The following is a 19,919-nucleotide window of genomic DNA, read 5'->3' on the forward strand; positions in this document are numbered from 1 at the left end:
GGATTGAGTCGCGTATATACTTTAACAATTTACCTACCTATACCAAATGTCGGGTTAGGATGCTCGATACGAGTTGCTTAGGTTGCTACCTAGGTATTTAAAATCACTAAGAAAAACAACGTTATTACAGCTAATTAATAATCCGTTTTAATTTATTTATTTGTCCTCCCTTGTTATTCATTGTGTATTTTGGTCTATACCTACTCCGAATGAATGACTTTTTTAATGTTATTTTGTTAATTTGGGTAATAATTGATTTAAAGAAAGTGTAAAATTACTTTTTTATTGCACAGTTTATTAAACTTACTGAAACTTATATGACATCGAAGTTGTTCAAAATAAAAATGCCTTACAAGACAATAACTTTCGCCATGACTAAATTCAAACAGTTGTTTATACCTACTATTTGAACACTTCACTTTTCTTTTTTCCTCTATCTTGCTTTATTTATTAATTATGTATCAGTACCAGTAAGGAAACATTGTGGTGACAAACAAGCGCATGGAACTGATAGTAGAACCATACGGCAATGACATCAAATAATACACAATTTATTAAACTAAAGTATATTTTACATACTTTCTCAAATATTCGCGTAATTACTAAACTGATTACAAAAATAGTGTTCTTATAAATAAAAAATATATTTCATAATTATAACATCATAAATTCACGTTTGAAAAACAATTTTTACTTACAAATTCATACACAATTTAATCATAAATGTTATTTATAACGTTATCGAATTTTACTAATAGGATATTTACAATGACGTGTTGTTAAATGGAAGACTTAGAACTAGATTGACTTTAATTATTCCGATTTATAATTATAGCCTTAACAATCTTACAATATGTCATGTTTACGAGATAGCTATCAGTAGAGAAAGCAACCTACGTTTAGTACATGACAAACTAAACTTTAATAACGTAAATGTCCCAGTACTTGGCACTAGCCCAATAGTTGCCACCTTCATTCTTTAGCAATATAGGTTACAACAGTGCTAACAGTTGATGTCAAACATAAGGACATTTACCATAGATAAAATACTAAACAAAAGATTAGTGGACTTTTGGATATTAAAATATATTCATAAATTATTTTTATTCCTAGTAAATAATTAATATTTAAAACATAATGTGGTTATGTATATTGTTAGGTAATATAAAAATAGTAAACTCTTTTATACACCATTTGAGCACCATGCTGAATTAAAAGATATAACAAAAGTAACATAGTTTCAAATTTTACACGCGGAATGAATGAAACGTTTTAAACAATGTTCAGTAATTGATAATTGATTAAATTATTGTAGTGTGTATTATTACACACTTAACGCCTTATGCGTTAACACGTTGTCAACTATTAGATTCAGTTTTATAAACTGTGAATTATATACAAAAATAATCGGCCAATACACGGAAGAAGAATAAATAAAAACATACTCACCTAACATCATCAACACCAGTGGTTTAAACAGGGATATTCTATAATAATATACTTAGTTATTATATTATGGTCACTATGGTAAAAGTTGAAGGTCGGTAAAAGTAAAGTAACATAATAACGGAAACAGACGTTATTAAATAATTTTAGCAAATTGATATACATTCACATGTATTTTTGTTATTGGAAATATGGTAACACGATATTTTGGCATTCCGGTCACCCTGTTAAAATATAACGATAATCACTTAACTAATGTTAATGGCAATATAACATTAACTACGTCGCAACGTAGGATTTTTCTGACAATTGCAATTTAAAAGATTTAAGTTGGCAAGCTTTGAGAATACAACTTCGTATTAATAAATAAACTTTAGGATTTTGCCATCTCCGAACCTAAGTCGCATTACCCCGCAGTGACGCCAAAAGCGACCTCTCGTGGCCAGCTTCGCCAGTCGCGTTCTCGAATATCGAGTCTCTAGGACTCTTTAAATTCAATTCATCCATGTCTTTTTCATAAACAAGTTTCCTACCCCAAAATGGCTATAACCTCTTCCACAATAGATCGGTAAAGTATAAACATAGTGTTAAGGTTATCTCGCTCTCAAAGGCTATTTTTCGGGCCACTTTGAGGTTGGAAAGTAGTTTAGTAAAAAGCACCACCTTATTGTTTAGAAGGTGGCGTCCCAGCCGGAGAGGTCATCCGGCGGCGGCTCGTCGGCATCAGGAGGGTACTGGTCGAAGTTGTGCGTGTCCACCGGGTTCTTGACCACGGGCATGATTGGTGGTTCTAGGGTGCGCTGTGCCAGGCCCTCCCAGTTGAAGCCGTCGAACCATCTGGAAAAGGATTCGGGAATTAGACCTTGCTTGGTATACGGTTGAACTACGCTGAGTACACATTGTTTGGGGAGACAAGCTAGAGCTATATAGAATAAGATATGGATATGGCGCTGTGAGTCCGGCGTCAACCGGAGAAATTAGAGGTGCAGGGACTCTGACTGTAATTGTAAAGGGATTAATTAGCTGGCCTAATATTATGTACTTTTCTTAGATTTTCGGGATATTCAGCCAGACTTCGGTATATTTCACTGAAATTATACCTAACCGCCTTTTTTATTTCTTCAGAAAGGCAAATCCGAAGATAATGATTTAATGAACAAGTGTAGAATTTCATACTTCATAGATACCTGCCGTTGCCTGCAATTGAGAACTGCAGGCCCAGTTCATTGGTGTTAAAGGCGATTTCCTCTATTAAGAAACTTAGAAATAAGAATAATTTCATCCTAACTTACTTGTGCTTCTGAATCTCCGTGATGCCTCCTCGTTGGTACCCAAGCCGCTCGGCTGGGTTGTCCCGGCACAGCTTCTTGATGAGATTGGCCGCGTTTCTGGTTATGCAGCGCGGAAACTCCACGGCGTCGATGCCCTTCAGGATCTTGTTGTAGGTCTTCATCGGGTCGGCGCCCGTGAACGGCGGCGAGCCCGTGAGGAGCTCGAACATGAGGACACCTGGAATGTTAAGATTTCATTGAAATGTTAATAACAGCGCCATCTGTCGGTGAGTAGCTGAGCTGCTAGAACAAGTCGCAAGCGAAAGCGCTAGCGCCATCTTTTGAGCAGCATATACTATCTCTTCTTTGCTTATGTCTCGATTTGGTCGCGATTTTTTTTTCTTTGGCTTATAAGAAGAAAACGTGTTCTGATAAAAAAAATGCCAAGTTTTAGGCCGCGTTCCTACTAAGTCGAGTAAGTCGTAACGACAGATAGTCGTTCGTCGTGACCTATATATGGCTTCCCATGTCTTACCTAAAGACCAATAATCCGCGCTGATGTCATGACCTCTATTCATGATGACCTCAGGCGCCACATACTCCGGAGTACCGCAGAACGTCCACGTCTTGCGGCTGGCCTGCAGCTTCTTTGAGAAGCCAAAGTCCACGAGCTTTACGTAGCCCTTGAAGTCCAAGAGGAGATTTTCGGGTTTAAGATCCCTGGAACAGAATGGTAGTTTAGATGTTAGGTTACATGTTAATTTAACTAAGGGTGACTGAAGAGCTGGCGGCTTCCTCGCACAACGTATCAGCATTGCGATACAGCGAGGAAATGCCGCCAGCATCCTTGGTATAATGCCTCAAGGGCCTATTTTAGATTTAAGCTAGTTATTAATTTCGTTTACGTAGTACCACTGTATATATCCTGTTACTAAGGGTTAAAATTTCAGCCCTAGACCATACAAAGTTTCCTAATGCTATCTTTTCTACGGAACGGAACTCGCTTCTTGCTTGACAAGCTTTCCAATATAAATAATACATTTTCCAGATTTTTTTTATCGGAAACACTTTCGCCCACACTTAAATAAAACCATCTTAATTTTTTAATATTACTTTTTTAATGGCCCCTTGTATTGATTATAACCATCTAAAATAATGTATTATGAACACGTTTCATGAGGTTTGAAAAGTTTTATCGTAATTGTTTATAAATTATTTTTAAAAGATGCAATTTGCCAAACTGGGGCAAAGGCGTCTAAATTTCCCTTTAAAAAAAAACATCTCTAAGTATATACTTTATTTATACTGCAACGAAAAAGTTATTTCACGAATTATCTTGGCAAGGAGTTGTAGAAAGCACACAGCAAAGGAATATTTAAATACAATTTTCCCACGACTTCTGAGTGGAATTAGTTCCAGCAGTTAGATTAAGAATAGCGCCTGGATAAAATCTAATGACAATAATTTTGAGCATAACATCGTCGGCCTAAATCGCATACCTCGTAACTCCATTTTTTTTGAAAATCGTGTTTTGACACTTTTAGATAGTACTATTCTGAACGCATCTAACGGCAAAACTCTTAAATACCAAAAATAAACCGTTTACGTTTAAAAAGCAAAATAGAAAAACTCGCAACTCCCGACCGCCATTTTTGTAAAAGAAATACCTCGTATCTCCCCCCGCCGCCACTTCCATCAGTACAGTTTGCGATGGCGTTGTGACTGCTCGTCAGTTTTGGGTAAATATTTAAGAAGAAAACGGGTGCTGAATAACAGGTATGTGTATAAGGTTCTACGATTTTATTGATTGTTTATTCTTGATAGATATTTATCATATTTAAACACATTAGACTATTGAAAATGTCCTTTGGTTGCGTGCCATGGACATACGAGGTTTGCTTCGCCTGGATCTTTACTCATGAAGATTAGTTACGTGGTTTTCTGCTGGTAACTAGTTTCAAGAGCTTGCCTCTGGAGGCACCTTGTGGACACAAAAAAATCGCTTTTCAAGCCACGAAATCGGCTCATCGTGATGAGAACCGCTCATCATAAACCAGAAGCTTTGCCGCATAAAATGTGTGTGGATCAATGTGGCTCTAGAAACCTCATTTCGGGATCTGACTGAGATGCGTGCGAAGCGTAGGCTATAGAAGGATTTGATTTCAGAGAGAATCCCCGACCGGGAGGATACAACAGCCCCATCAGTTGTGGTCAGCTTCGTCAGGTGACTTCTTCCAAGGGACTGGACAAAAACTTTTGACCCCCGATTGCTTGCTCAATGAAGCGTGTATTGGAGCACCGGAAGTCACGTCGTACTAGTTGCCGATCTTCTTGTTTAGAGCCCGTCGCTGTGAAGACTTCTTCCACCTTCCCTCCCTCCCTTCTTCTTCTGCAACTTGGCAGGTGGGTCTTTCCCATCGTTCCATTATGAGCCTGAGGGTTTCCTCTGAAAGCTTCGACCTCCCGGCTTTACGCTGTACTTCGCAAGATCTCATACCTTCTTTCCTGAGGATTCCAACCACATTTTTGAGGGTCTGGTTTATGTCAACGGCATTTGTGCTTTCCACGGCAGCGAATCGGTTCTCCAGGTTCGACTGAAATGCTTTAGACCCTACCATGGTTTGGAGTAGCCTAGGTCGGAAGTCGGAGCCTGGACTTATCAAACGGACACGTTCGAGCTTATGGTTGTATTCAGAGAGCCTCTAACAAGTCGGTGATCACTACCGGTGTTGAACCTGTTGATCACTGAGACGTCTCTGAATATATATGCTTTTTGTGATCTCATTTTTTGTCATAGTATCTGGGCTCCATCACGTCCACTTCCATGTTCCTTTGGGGTTATTTCTTGAATAAATAAATAAATATTATAGGACAATCTTACACAGATTGACAAAGTCCCACGGTAAGCCCAAGGAGGCTTGTGTTATGGGTACTCAGACAACGATATATATAATATATAAATACTTAAATACATAGAAAACACCCATGACTCAGGAACAAATTTACTATCTATTCTGTGCTCATCACACAAATAAATGCCCTAGAATGGTTGAAGAACGAATTCATCAAGAAAAGCCCCTCTCTCGAGGAAGTTGACAAGCATTTGCCCCCTATGATTCTGGCTACCCAAACCATGGGATCCTAATACCGACTCGCTGCAATTCTGTACTCCCACTTTAACGTGGGAAGCCAGAGGAGGCTTTTCTGTTTTTAAGTTTAATAAATATTTTTAATTTGCAGAAGAGGCATCAGAGCCAAGTGAATGCAGTGGAAATGAGAGCGTTGAGAATTGTGTGTGGTGTGAGATTACAAGATAGAATTAGGAACAGTGTGATAAGGGAAAAGTGTGGACTGAGCGAAGATGTAGTGACAAAAATTTAGAAAGGTATGTTGAGATGGTTTGGACACGTGGAAAGAATGAGTGAAAGAAGGCTAACAAAGAGAGTGTATAAGGGAGAGGTAGAGACGGGAGTTGGAAGGGGCAGACCTCGGCGGACTTTCTCTGATCAGATCGGGGAAATCCTGAAGAAAGGCCAGGTCAAGAGCACCCTAAACCGGCGAGCGTGTATGAGGAATGTTATGAAAGTGAAGGAAGCGAAAGAGGTATGTCAGGATCGTAGCAAGTGGAAATCCGTGGTCTCTGCCTACCCCTCCGGGAAATAGGCGTGATTATATGTATGTATGTATGTTTAATTTGCAAGTTATTTTTTTTTAATCCACAATTACCTTGTTGAGATCAAAAAATTATCCTCTATTTTTACGGATTTTTATAGCAAAACTCTTAACTCCCGATTAGCTTTCTAGAAATTTTGAAGAAAAACTAGTAACTCCAAATTTTCCAGGTTCAGGTGATTTAAAAAAAAATAGGTTTTAACAATCTGATGGCTAAATTTAATTTAACATTATCTAAAAAAAATACTAAGTAAGTCTTCATGCAAAATTTTTGGTAATGAAGTTTTTTGTGCCTCCTGTAAAATTTGGTCAAATTGAGTTACGAGGTTTGCGATTTAGGCCGACGACATGCTTCATTGCTTATACCAATTAACAGGCAATTCATTAATTTTCTCATTTTCACCCCCCTTTTCACCCTCTTTAGGGATGACTTCCAACAACTATCCTATGACTTTCGCATTTAGTATTATAAATATGGATTTCATAATATGGGGTTAAAATAGAGTAAAAAAAAATATTAAAAATACATTAACGCATTTGCCCCGGTTGACTAGGACTACTCTCCCGTGGTCATTTTGTTGCGATTTCCGATATTTTTAGACCTATCTTACTGTGTAAACCTTTGGTCAATTTTGTTTAGATATGTTTAACAATCAAAATTGTATTTGAGTATGTAACACAATTAACCAATTCCATTAACATCGCATAATCAAGTTATGCAAATAATTAAAAAACCTAAAATTTCTGAAAGCACATTTTGCACAACGGCGATCCTGATTGCCTACCAGATAATAAAATACCAACTAGTAACCTTTCTGTCTCGACAAACATGATCTTGATTTAAATAGCTACCTTCAAACAACACAATGACATCATCAAATTTTAAATCAGGTAAATCTAAATTTACAACGTCTCTTTAGTTTATTTACGCATGTCGCGGATTAGCATTTTGCACACATCTGTTTTAATTTGTACAACTATTGTAGTAGTTTCTTATTTACGTGGATTTTTGTAAGATTATTCATAAAACGTTACTTAAGAGCCCTTATTCCCTGGAGCGTTCATCGATTTCACGAAATAACACTCAATAGATGGCGTTGACGCGCGGTACGCGAGCGCCGGCAACTATAACGCGTTTTGAACGCAGAGAAGAATAATCTTGATCTTTGTCGATTTCAATAGCAAGTAACATTATTTTTATTGTTATAGCCACTCTTTTATTTTATTTTATATGCATGGTAGTAGTAATTTCAGTTTATTATGTTAAGAAAATATGCATATTTGTACCCAGAGATGACCAGGGTGCCTAGCCAAGATGCCAACCGTTTAGGTACTTATAGTTTACATTAAAACCAAATCTGCAGGTGGCCTCTGAAATGGGTAATAGAAACGCGATCCGTATGTCTTTCGCTTTCCAAATGACCAGGGTGCCTAGCCAAGATGCCAACCGTTAACGCTCCGTAGGAACCGAAACGTAACTGTCTCTGTCGCACTAATATTGAAGAGTGATAGAGAGAGATTACGCTATTGTTCGCTTCGGAACGAACGACTGGAATCTTGGCTAGGCACTCGGGTTTAGTACCTACAGTTTACGTTAAAACCACTTAAAACCAAATCTGTAGCTGGCCACTGAAATGGGTAATAGAAACGAGTTCCGTATGTGTTTTGCTTTCCATATAATCAGAGTACCTAGCCATGATGCCAGTCGTTCGTTCCGTAGCGAACGATAGGGTAATCTCTCTCTATCACTCTTCCATATTAGTGCGACAGAGACGGTTGCGATTCGTTCGCTACGGAGCGTAAACAGTTGGCATCTTGGCTAGGCACCCTGGTCATCTGCAAAGCGAAACACATACGGAACGCGTTTCTATTACCCATTACAGTGGCCAGCTATAGATTTTATTTTAATTTAAACTATAGGTACCTAAACCTGGGTGCCTAGCCAAGATGCCAGTCGATCGTTCCGCAGCGAACGATAGGGTAATCTCTCTCTATCACTCTTCCATATTAGTGCGACAGAGACAGTTGCGTTTCGTTCGCTACGGAGCGTAAACAGTTGGTATCTTGGCTGGACACCCTGGCCACCTGGAAAGGGAAAGACATACGGATCCCGTTTCTACTACCCATTCAGAGGCCAGCTACAGATTTGGTTTTAATATAAACTATAGGTACCTAAACGGTTGGCATTTTGGCTAGGCACCCTTGTCATCTGGAAAGCGAAAGACATAAGGAACGCGTTACTACTACCCATTTTAGAGGCCAGCTACAGATTTGGTTTTAATGTAAATTATATTATAGATACCTAAACGGTTGGCATTTTGGCTAGGCACCTTGGTCATCTGGAAAGGGAAAGACATACGGAACCCGTTTCTACTACCCATCCAGAGGCCAGCTACAGATTTGGTTTTAATGTAAACTATAGGTACCTAAACGGTTGGCATCTTGGCTAGGCACCCTGGTGATCTAGAAAGCGAAAGACACAAGGAACGTGTTTCTACGACCCATTTTAGAGGCCAGCTACAGATTTGGTTTTAATATAAACTATAGGTACCTAAACGGTTGGCATTTTGGCTAGGCACCCTGGTCATCTGGAAAGCGAAAGACATAAGGAACGCGTTACTACTACCCATTTTAGAGGCCAGCTACAGATTTGGTTTTAATGTAAATTATATTATAGATACCTAAACGGTTGGCATCTTGGCTAGGCACCTTGGTCATCTAGAAAGGGAAAGACATACGGAACCCGTTTCTACTACCCATCCAGAGGCCAGCTACAGATTTGGTTTTGATGTAAACTATAGGTACCTAAACGGTTGGCATCTTGGCTAGGCACCCTGGTGATCTAGAAAGCGAAAGACACTAGGAACGCGTTTCTACGACCCATTTTAGAGGCCAGCTACAGGTTTGGTTTTAATGTAAATTATATTCTAGGTACCTAAACGGTTGGCATCTTGGCTAGGCACCTTGGTCATCTGGAAAGGGAAAGACATACGGAACCCGGTTTTACTACCCATTCAGAGGCCAGCTACAGATTTGGTTTTAATGTAAACTATAGGTAGCTAAAAGGTTGGCATCTTGGCTAGGCACCCTGAACAGACCCGATCACCTAGGCGAATAAATTTAATATTTGTGCTATAAAAAAAAATTTAAAAAAATTTGTGCTAAAATGCACCTATGATTACATTGATCACCTAAGGATCAAAATTTTCTAATCGCAGTATACACCATTTCTCGAAACTAGCTCGCTGGTTTACGAACGCAACAAACGCCTGACGATCGAGCACAGGTCCGTCCCCTAAGCGCGCCCGGCGGAGACTGAGCGCGGAGCGTCCGTGCAGCGTGATTTATACGTCTTTTAAAAATATTTATATTTACGGCAAAATAGGTCCTAGTTATGATTTTTTTTTATGGGTTCACATAAAGTTAAAGTTTGCTATAATATTATTTTGAGGGCAAAATATAAGTACAATTTGCGATAAAAAAATATTATGCGACCCTGTTTTCACCGAAAAAATGAAGAAAACTCTGAAGGTATTTTATCAATATTTTTAAATGAATCTTTGATCTTCAATCATTTCAGCCCCTCGTACAAGATATGGTGAATTGAATTGTAATCATTCATGGACCAAATGATTCTTGTTTACTGCAAAATTGGCAACCGAAACGACACTTCTGACTGCAAATTTTGAAAAATACTCCCAGGAAAACTCATTTATTTTAGGTTTAAAAAGAGAAAATGCACCCTTTAACTATTTCAGCCGCTAGTTTAGGAAATGATTATTTAAGAACGTTAACAGTTTTTGAATAAATACTAATAGTTACGTCGTAATATTGAATGAAAAAGGAAGCATTTTGCCGAATACGCTCGTTTGTAGGAATAAGGCCTCTTAATCACATGTACCTCCATTAATTATTTGTCCTGATGTTTCGCATTGAGAAACAATAATATGGCAGTAAGACTGAACACCACACGTTAATAGTCAAGTAAAGTGAAATAGTGAAAGTGTATTTATTTAAGTCATATTACCGAGACAAATAAAATAATAAAAGTCATATTGCCTAGACATACAAATAATGAGTGTTTTTGTAAAGAAATACTTACTGTGGGAAATTAGTTCTTCTGAACGAACAATACATGTAAGAGTAAAGACCTATATTTAAAAGTTTACCTGTATATAATATTCCTAGAATGTAGATAGTGGAACGCCTCTACTACACAAGCTGTGTAGAACCTTGTAGTTGCATCGTCAAATTGTCCTGAAACGTAAAAACATTAATAATTAATTATATTATATATATTCCCAAAATAAGAAAGGCTTCTTCGCATACGAGAGAGTTGTGCCGTTCTCGAGAACGTTCTCCCTTTTGTATGGGGAATGTTGTCGCTCGAGAATATTAAATAACTGTAAATAACTGGCACAAGTGCACAACTATACATACGTGCCATCCGTAATAAATATGCTTGTTCATGCTACAAATACATGCCCATACTGGGATTCGAACCCCGGACCACCAACTTCGTAGGCTACTCACAACTATGCAAAAGAGGTCGTCGACTTAAAATTTGACAAAAGAATAGCTTATGTTGGCCATATTAAGGTTACAAAGGAATAAGTTTACAAAGGACCTAGGTAAGCCCCTTTTCTATATTTGGTTACTAGTAATTGCCTGCATTATATAATTTATTGAGGTCTATGGAGGTAGGCTTGCTTTTAACAAAATTATATAGCTATACTCGTACAACGGCAATTTTAAAACAACATTCATGAGAATAGTTTGCTGTTATTTTTAGCCATCTGAGTTTATTTTATTATTTTCTAGTAAAGTTTTCTCTACATTATAATAACGAGAGCTCAGAAAAACGGTAACAGGGTGATATTACCCATTGTAGAACCTGAGTTTTTGCTCAGTTCATTAGAAGCTTTTTACTATTTAGAGTATTTAGGTTTTCTTTGTAAGTGAGTAAAAGCTTGCCTTTTACTTGCATACTGGTAGAATATGTATAGGTAGTAAGCCCTCACCTTTGTCCCTGAGTATCGTCCACAGCTCTCCTCCAAGACACGTCTCCATCAGCATATACAAATACTTCCGATCCTTAAACGTCTTGTACAGCTTTACAATAAACTCGCAGTTCATCTCTGACATGATCTCCTTCTCCGACATTATGTGCTGTTGCTGTCTCGTTTCAACGATCTGGGCCTTCTTCATCTGTTTCAACGCGAAGGACCTGGTCGGGTCTCCCTGGATCTGGACAAGCTCTACGCGGCCGAAGCCGCCGATGCCGAGGGTCGCGATGATGCGCAGGTCCGAGAGGCGCAAGTTTGCGAATTCTTCGTTAAGTCTGAAAATATTGGAGTTAGGTTATTAGACATTTTCAAAATCAAACTAGGTACGTACCCAGGTACGTAAATAGATTTGTCACTGCTACAGTTTAAAAATAAACTGTGAACAGGAAGTATAAGTTTATGTGTGATCTAAAAATCGAGATTCGTCAGGGAGCTTCAAAAGCGTACTAGCGATTGATACCTATACCCCTATAGAATTAATAAAGCATCATACAATAGCAACAAACTGTATCTTGTATGGTCCTCGATAGTTATTACAAATACAAGTAACTTGTTAAGAATAAGAATGTGGAACATTTCGAACAACATAAACGATAAGTTCCTTTTTAACAATAAGGTTGAGCAATATACATACAGTAACGTAGGCAATTTCGAAATATTTAATAGTCCTAATGCACCAGCAATCAACTCTTTTGTTATTAATTAACTTTTGTTCATTCTCAATTTCATTTCCATTATATTTGACGAAGCTATCTTCTACACAGGCGTATTGTGTTCTCTGGTGTCATTCACATCGCTTGCAGAGCTCGGGCGAGTAGATAATTGATAGAACTAATATATAAACGCTCTCCGATATCCGACGTTTATTAGGGATTTAGGGGGCAGGATACGCTGGTTCGCTCAAAATCTCAACGCGCCTACGCTTCGGCAAACGAAGAATTCACAAACTGTGCTAAGCACTTCACATTACTTCACAATCGCATAAAACCGCGGGAATGCACAATTACTATTCAATGCCGCTTGTTAAAACACGTGTTTTCCGAGCTAAGAGAAAAGTTAATAACCATCTTAAACCCTGGCTTCCATCCTATAATTAAAGTTCTTTTAAACCTCATTGACATTGATAAGTTTCTTTAAATCATCCATCATGTTATTTATGTTGTGACACTTATATAATATTAGGTATTTAAAAAAAAAACAAAAAAAATATGTTTTTCAACACTTACCACAATTTTCCTCGCAATTGTTAGCATCAAAGAAACAGAACGAATTAAGGACAGTGAAATCAACGGTCGTAAAGCACCAAAATATGCATTGTTTTGGTGAAAAATAAAAGATAAGCGACACAATAGTAGAAGAATTCAATTGAAATCTATTGTTGCGTCGAAGCCGGTTTAGCTTCGGATTTTATGATGAACTTGACATAGGATACTCGGCAACTTCATTACTTTCTCAAATCTCATTAGTCATCAGATGCCTGGGTGATTATCATCTGAGAATCGCCATTCATGCGTCATAGCTGGGACGTGATCATCGGCAATTAGAATGTCTGTGACCCTTTATTCTGTAATTTGAACTGCAGGCAATTTATTGTTGCCTAATAACTTGAAACTTCGAAAAACTTATTGGAATATTTATATTCTGCTTACCTGCGCGTTGACAATGGGTATACCTAAAGGAACAAAATTGTGTAAATTTGCAAGAACTCTTACCTAGCTCTGCTCTCGCCTTCATCCTTGTACTTGGTGCGGATCTCGTCAAGAGTGGAGATAAGCTGGTTAAAGGTCTCCCTGTCGATGACGAGACAAGTGGTGCCTTCGGGGGCGTCAGCAATGATGTTCGCTGTTCGAAGGTCGTCGCTGAAATTTACAAAGAAATTGATTAATTTTCAAACTAATCAAGTAATCAGCTTACCTACTCGTATGTTCAAAGAAAATAATTAGCAGGAGTAGCTATAGTTATGCATAGTTAATATTGAGAATTCTTAGAATGAATTACTTAGAGAGAGATCATACAGGATGTAGGGTTCAGTTCAGTACCGATTAACGATTTGATCCACAATATCCACATGTACCTATATTCATGTTCAGCGAAAATTATACCTAATAATGAATCACGATACGACCAAACATAACAAGGCATTTTAGCACCAGAGAGATGAGTTTGGAAAAGATGTTTCGTATTAGGTATTATGTCTTTTCTTTATATTCAACCTGTATAAAAATTAATCAAAGAAATCACAAAAAAAAAATAGATTAAAAACTTACCCTTGTAACGCTTTTTCACCGAAGAAGTCTCCCTTAGTGAGGCTCCTGATGAATTTCTCGTCGTTATTAGGTAGCTTCTGGGTAACTTTGACCTGGAGAAATAACATACAATTTAGCCTCAATTTTCACATCACACGGAGCGGCTTAGACCATAGGCAGTCTAGTCATTATTAGAATAATTATACTTAAGAGGACAAGTTAAGCAGGTTCTTTTAGAGTGGCGTGCGTGTCATTATAGACAACAACTCCCGACTTAGTGCCTACATACATGTAAAATGTATTTACTTTGTATTGTATAACCTAATACATAAATGCAGAATGCTACGTGAGATTTGCGTTCATATCGCGACTATCGCGTGCTATCACGGCATCAAATATCTAACACAATAGCTAGGTAGGTTTTATATATGTAACTAGAATCATTAGACCGTATTATGTACATACATTTTAGGTACCTACCTGCTGAATAACAAACTACATGGAACGAATTTACACAACCCAGTATAAAGTTACGTTATACCTTAAAAAGTTATATTATTTTTTTTGTTTTACATAATGCTTAATGGTTTGATTAGCTGTTCTGTTGCTGTTATGTAAATTCGTTTTTATAAAATTAGACCTTTTTGCCAACTTCATAATCATAACCGGTTTGAATATTATATTACTTGTTACTTTCTTTACTCACATTATGCAATAAGATAACGGTTAATTTAGCAAACCGCACAAAAAGTCATAAAAAGAAGTTCCTAATCCAACAAACTTGCAACGAACTGGATAAGATCAAAAAAGTGACTTGCATTCAGTAACGCGTATCATGTCAAACTAAAGAGGCTTAAGTGTAATGTGTAATGTAACTTCATGATAAACTCACGGTTGTAACTGACAGATGACTGTCATACTTTGCATTTTATACCTTAGCTCACATTAAATAAAAACTTTATTTAAAATGCAGCCCCTAAAAATATTATCCATATTATACTTTATGAATTTTATAATCATATAACTAAGGTAGAAAATCAAACCATCCGTCATTCCAAAACTTGACCACGTACATAAAAGACGTAACTTAAGCTCTTGTGTAAACACGATTATCTACGGAAGCGGATGAGATAACTATGGTTGAAGTAACAAGTTTACTTTACGTAAATACGGCCATTTCACAATTACCGGCCATTCTCGTTACGGATTAGTTAGTTCATCTACTTTCTTTTGGAAATATTGTATTTATTGTCCGATTTGTCAGGGTTAATTGAGTGTTGTTGAGGTTACACTTTCCCTTTGCTTTGGCTCCGGCAAAGTTAATGTATTTGTGCTTGGGTTTAGTTAAAATTCCAATAGCATTTGACGAAAATATCTGAAATGAATGGGTACAATGTTTCTAAAAGGCTAAATAAACTACTTACTAAAGTCATTTTTTCTAAACTTGGATGTCATATCCATTCTAAATATTTACAACAAGACGCAAATAAAATAAAAATAAGTAATAATTTATTAGGATTAAATTCAAAATTTATAATTTTCATTTCTAACCCCTGCGTTAAGATACTACCTATACTTGACAATAAACAATATTTACCATAAAAATATACAGGGTGGCTAAAAAATAAGTGCATTCCAGTTGCCAGGGAGGTTTTGAGATTATTCCAAAACCTCCCCGGCAACGGGAATGCACTTATTTTTTAGCCACCGTGTCATACATGTTATGTTCGATTAATATGAAAATTATAGTTTTGCTTATTACAATACCCTTGGACTGAACTCAAGGTCAAGTACCTTACAATAACCGAATGAACGAGGAAACGTGCTTTGTACTTTCAGTTTAATTCTCACGGTAATAAATATTATAGCAATTCACTTTGGCAGTTAAAGTAAAACATCACGTAGCCGAAGCTCCTTTGTTATAAATCCAATGTTAATATTTCTTATGCTTTCAGTACCTATAATATAATTAGTAAAAAGCAAAACAATAAAGAACACAAATTTAAGGAAGTAAAGAGAATTTAGAGTTAACTACGTTAACTAACAAAGGGTTAATGTTTCTAGGGTTCCGTACCCAAAGGGTAAAAACGGGACCCTATTACTAAGACTCCGCTGTCAGTCCGTCTGACAGTCACCAGGCTGTATTTCTGTTGCCGCTATAACAACAAATACTTAAAACAGAATAAAATAAATATTTAAGTGGGGCTCCAATACAAAAAAAGTGATTTTTTTTGCCGTTTTTTACTTAATGGTACCCTTAGTGCGCGAGTCCGACTCGCACTTGGTTGGTTTTTTTTTCCTAAAAATTATAACTATACTTGGAATCCGCAGATTTAATCTAAATGCTTGAAATATTGTCTTCGGTCACCGCGATAGTTACCTACTCATGAAATACTCGTACAATACAATTACACTGCAATTTAGGAGGGAATTAAATCTTCACGGGTCAGAGGTGTAGGGTTGGAGCCGGCGTAGCTTTATCGCGTATATTATATATCTTTACTTGAAAACTGTTGTCGTACAGTCACCATCAGATATATCGGAGCGGCCGAGGGACTCAAAAATATCTGAACACGCACCTAGCGCCATGACAATAGAGACGTGTTCAGATATTTTTGAGCACCTCGGCCGCTCCGATATATCTGATGGTGGTTAGGTTTATGATGGTTCTTTAAAAAAAATTATGAGTTTTCTTTTTTCCCTTTTCTTTTTTCCTTTTTTTTAAATAATAAAATTTAATCGCGTTAGACTCGGTAATGACATTAATTATGTGAAAATAGTGTTTAGCAACTATGTAAAGCTCAATACATTGTCGAAGAACAGTAATCAGAGATTACATAAAGGATGCCGCTCATTACCTCAAACGAATAAAAACATCTGTTAAACTAGTAGATGCCGGTATCGAACCAACATGTGGGTATGATACAAACATTACTAACACAGACCGTTTCATGACGCAATATTAGTTTTTCAACATCATTCATAATAAAAATTGGTGTACGACGATTCGAAAACAAAATCGATACAGCTTTATTGCCGACTTTACTATGGCCAGTCACCCGTTGACCACGAACGCTGTAAAGAGTTCGAAACGTCGGGATGTATTATAAATTCAATATACGCGATATAATCCGTTTTCATAGTTTTATTTCATGAGTAACTATCGCGGTATCCGAAGACAAGACTTTACTATGTTTTGAACAATATAGCTGACCATGCCGTGATCGGCAACGGCGACCCTTGCTAATTACGAGCTCGTTAGCTCTTAAAACTTGCAAAGCCGAACCCTCTATCGCAGGTGGACAAGCAATAACTACTACTTAATCCAGACGCTTGTAAGGAATACCGAATTCAAATCACTTATGTAGGTTTAGGCAGGTAATTGTATTGTACAATTCCTACGGATACCACCTTCTCCACGGTTCCAACAGACATAATTACCATCACCCATACTACGAGTAATTGCATTGCATTGTCAATAATGTTACGTATTTAAGTATACTTATGTGTATTACCCAAAGGTTATTTAAAAGAGAAGCTTTTTAGCGATAAGACCGGCTGTTGTTATGTTACCTATCCTACCTACCTGTGTATTTTCCTTAAATTTTCTTTGTAGTTTTACATGTAAAATGTATCATTATTGGTGAAATAAAGAATATTTACTTATGCTAAGTAGTATAAGTACATATGTATATTAATTAGGTACGAAGTGATTGAAAAATGGTTTTCTAACTTTGAAACCAACAACTTGTATACCTACGAAAATTGCAAAGTAAAATAGAATTTGTAAAAGAAAACAATGCGATTAAACAGTTAAAAATGCAGAAAATGCAATGTACCAATTCCAACTGCAATATGATATATTCCAACACGGGTTAAAAATCTGGCCTCAAAATACCGCGCATAAGCCTCACACAGAACACTGACCTTGGGGGCACAATAGCTTGACTTTCTGGCCTCTACCACTACAGCTAAGTGCAGTTAAAAAATCTTTAGTCACACGCCCATTCTATATACATCAAATCTCGACCTTCGGTAGACCACACTGGCAGTGAAACAATAACAAAGTTGTGGTCAGATCAGACAAAGAAAAAAGCCAGCGTTTCTATTCTAATCAAAATTCTTACACGATATATTTATCAAATTTAAATTAAGAACCACAGAGCGTCATCAGACGAGAAGCATTATTTATTACGGAAGCCAATAAAGTAGGTACTATACAGACGCATTGAGTAATTCAAGAATCGATTAAATAATAAAAAAAAACCTTTTAGACATAAATTGCACCGGCTATTATAAAATAATTACGTGATTTGACGATTACGATATCGAAAATGAGTAATGATCGAAGTCTACGTTATTATGTTTACAAAACATAAAGGCGTGGTTGAAGAAGTCACGCCGGAGCCGGTCTCTCGAAAGTTGAACCGCGGAACGAAAGTGAAATTGTTGACTTTCGTATTTGGAGAACATCTTCACACGTACCAGCCGATGTCATCCAAATAAATTAATAGTGAAGATCTCGAGTTCAATATGATGACAACGAACTGAAAAGTGATGACTTGACGACAAATACCTATTAGATGAAAAAGTTGATAAAATATGAATCATGTTGACTAATGACTCATTTAACTCTTGTGACTAACAAGACCTCGGTCATTACTGTTACTATGACATGTCCGACCCAATTAGATGTCCAAAGTTTTTTTTTAAAGGAATAATAAGAATATATTCAAGTACCTACTTACATAATATGTATTGTATGTATTATTATGTATATCTAGGTAGGTGATAACTATGAAGATACATTCCTATTCGAACTATGAATTTCATAATATTTAATCGGTTATATTTATTTTATTTATATGTGCATTCCTCTCGCGCTAATTAGGATAGCGTTTAAAAAGTGTTTTTATTAGTTTTAAATTACGTATCCTCAAAAGAAGGTAAATAAGAAGGTTTTTCTAAAAGTTCTGGGTAACTATGTCAATAAAATGGACGGGATAGAAAAAACACCTAACCGCCAGGTAGGAATAAGTTGATGCGGCGTTGCGACGATCATTGTACCGAATAAGTAGTTGTTTAGGCGGACGGGCTCACAGTAAAGTCTCGCTTGGTCTTGACTTCTTGAGAGACCGAACATTCCATTTAAAAAATACGGCGAAACAAAAAAATTAAGGTTAGTTATGCTATTTCAATACTATAAATATGGTTTGATATTTACCTGTCCTTTAGATATGATGAAGAACGTGTCACCTCGGGCACCTTGCCTGACGATGTAATCTCCATTCTGGTAATGTGTCTCTTCTAGCACGTCCGAGATCTTAATAAGCGTGTCCTCGGGTAAGTTCTTGAAGATCGGAACGCTGAAAATACAAAAAAGAAGTTAGAAACTGGACCAGTAGTTACATCATCGGAAACCGGTCAAGTGCAAGTTGATCGCGGGTGTAGGGGTTTTGGAGACTTCTGATTGGTTTTTTATCGTCGGTGTCTAATGTTAACGTACTTCCTAATTATTCTGATTGACTGCATTTCAATTAGAGCAAGATTCATGTTGTTACGTTTTGATGTTAGTTAATTCTTTTGAACTAGATTTAATTTATTAATGGAAATAATGGATGAAATGCACTGTATTATAGTGTAGGCAGGTAAAGCAATGTGAGCCAAATGGAACGAATGAAATTATACGCACAGTTAAATAAAGAGAGTATAGAAAAACGAAATTCACAATCAAATATCAGTACATGACGTTGCATGCGTGACTTATGATGTGATGCTTATTATTACTAAATAGAACACACAAATGTTACAATGAAGATTATTATAAAATTGTGGTCAAAAACCCCGTTTGGGGCATTATCTTACGCCGTCCGAGTAGAAAGTAATGGACAAAAAATTACGTACACATTACGAAATTCTTGAAATAGGTGTAAGTTAGTTATCCCCGCAAGTAGAAAACGTTTTATGCAATAAATTTATCTCTATCTCGGCGTATAAAACGCTCTTTATCGAATAATTTATAACAGTAATCATGGTGTAATTGCATGACTTGAATTTCTTTATATTTATTTAAGACGAAAGTGGAGGACCCGTACGAAATCGCCTTGTCAAACATAATTATTAAACATATTTTGATACAATTTGTTGTATATCAACCACAGCTATGCCCCTACGTTTGATATTTGTTCGAATTTTTAATTATTAGTTAGGAGCATTTA

General features: G+C 36.9%; 1 protein-coding gene across 3 annotated transcripts in view; it reads right to left on the reverse strand.

Annotated features, from left to right (window-relative positions):
* Nucleotides 1-550: 550 nt before the first annotated feature.
* Nucleotides 551-19,919, reverse strand: part of LOC134746633 (cGMP-dependent protein kinase, isozyme 2 forms cD4/T1/T3A/T3B) — a 135,387-nt gene continuing 116,018 nt past the window's right edge. For all 3 annotated transcript variants that reach the window (XM_063681075.1, XM_063681076.1, XM_063681074.1), the window contains 8 exons: nt 18,926-19,067; nt 13,723-13,814; nt 13,168-13,314; nt 11,411-11,730; nt 10,559-10,646; nt 3,253-3,437; nt 2,739-2,955; nt 551-2,283 (listed from right to left, as the gene is read on the reverse strand). In XM_063681075.1, coding sequence (XP_063537145.1) covers nt 2,118-2,283; nt 2,739-2,955; nt 3,253-3,437; nt 10,559-10,646; nt 11,411-11,730; nt 13,168-13,314; nt 13,723-13,814; nt 18,926-19,067 — 1,357 coding nt within the window. In that variant the 3' untranslated portion in view covers nt 551-2,117. The remainder of the gene's footprint in view (nt 2,284-2,738; nt 2,956-3,252; nt 3,438-10,558; nt 10,647-11,410; nt 11,731-13,167; nt 13,315-13,722; nt 13,815-18,925; nt 19,068-19,919) is intronic.

Source organism: Cydia strobilella, chromosome 13 (genome assembly GCF_947568885.1).
Source record: "Cydia strobilella chromosome 13, ilCydStro3.1, whole genome shotgun sequence".
In the NCBI taxonomy this organism is placed as follows: Eukaryota; Metazoa; Arthropoda; class Insecta; order Lepidoptera; family Tortricidae; genus Cydia; species Cydia strobilella.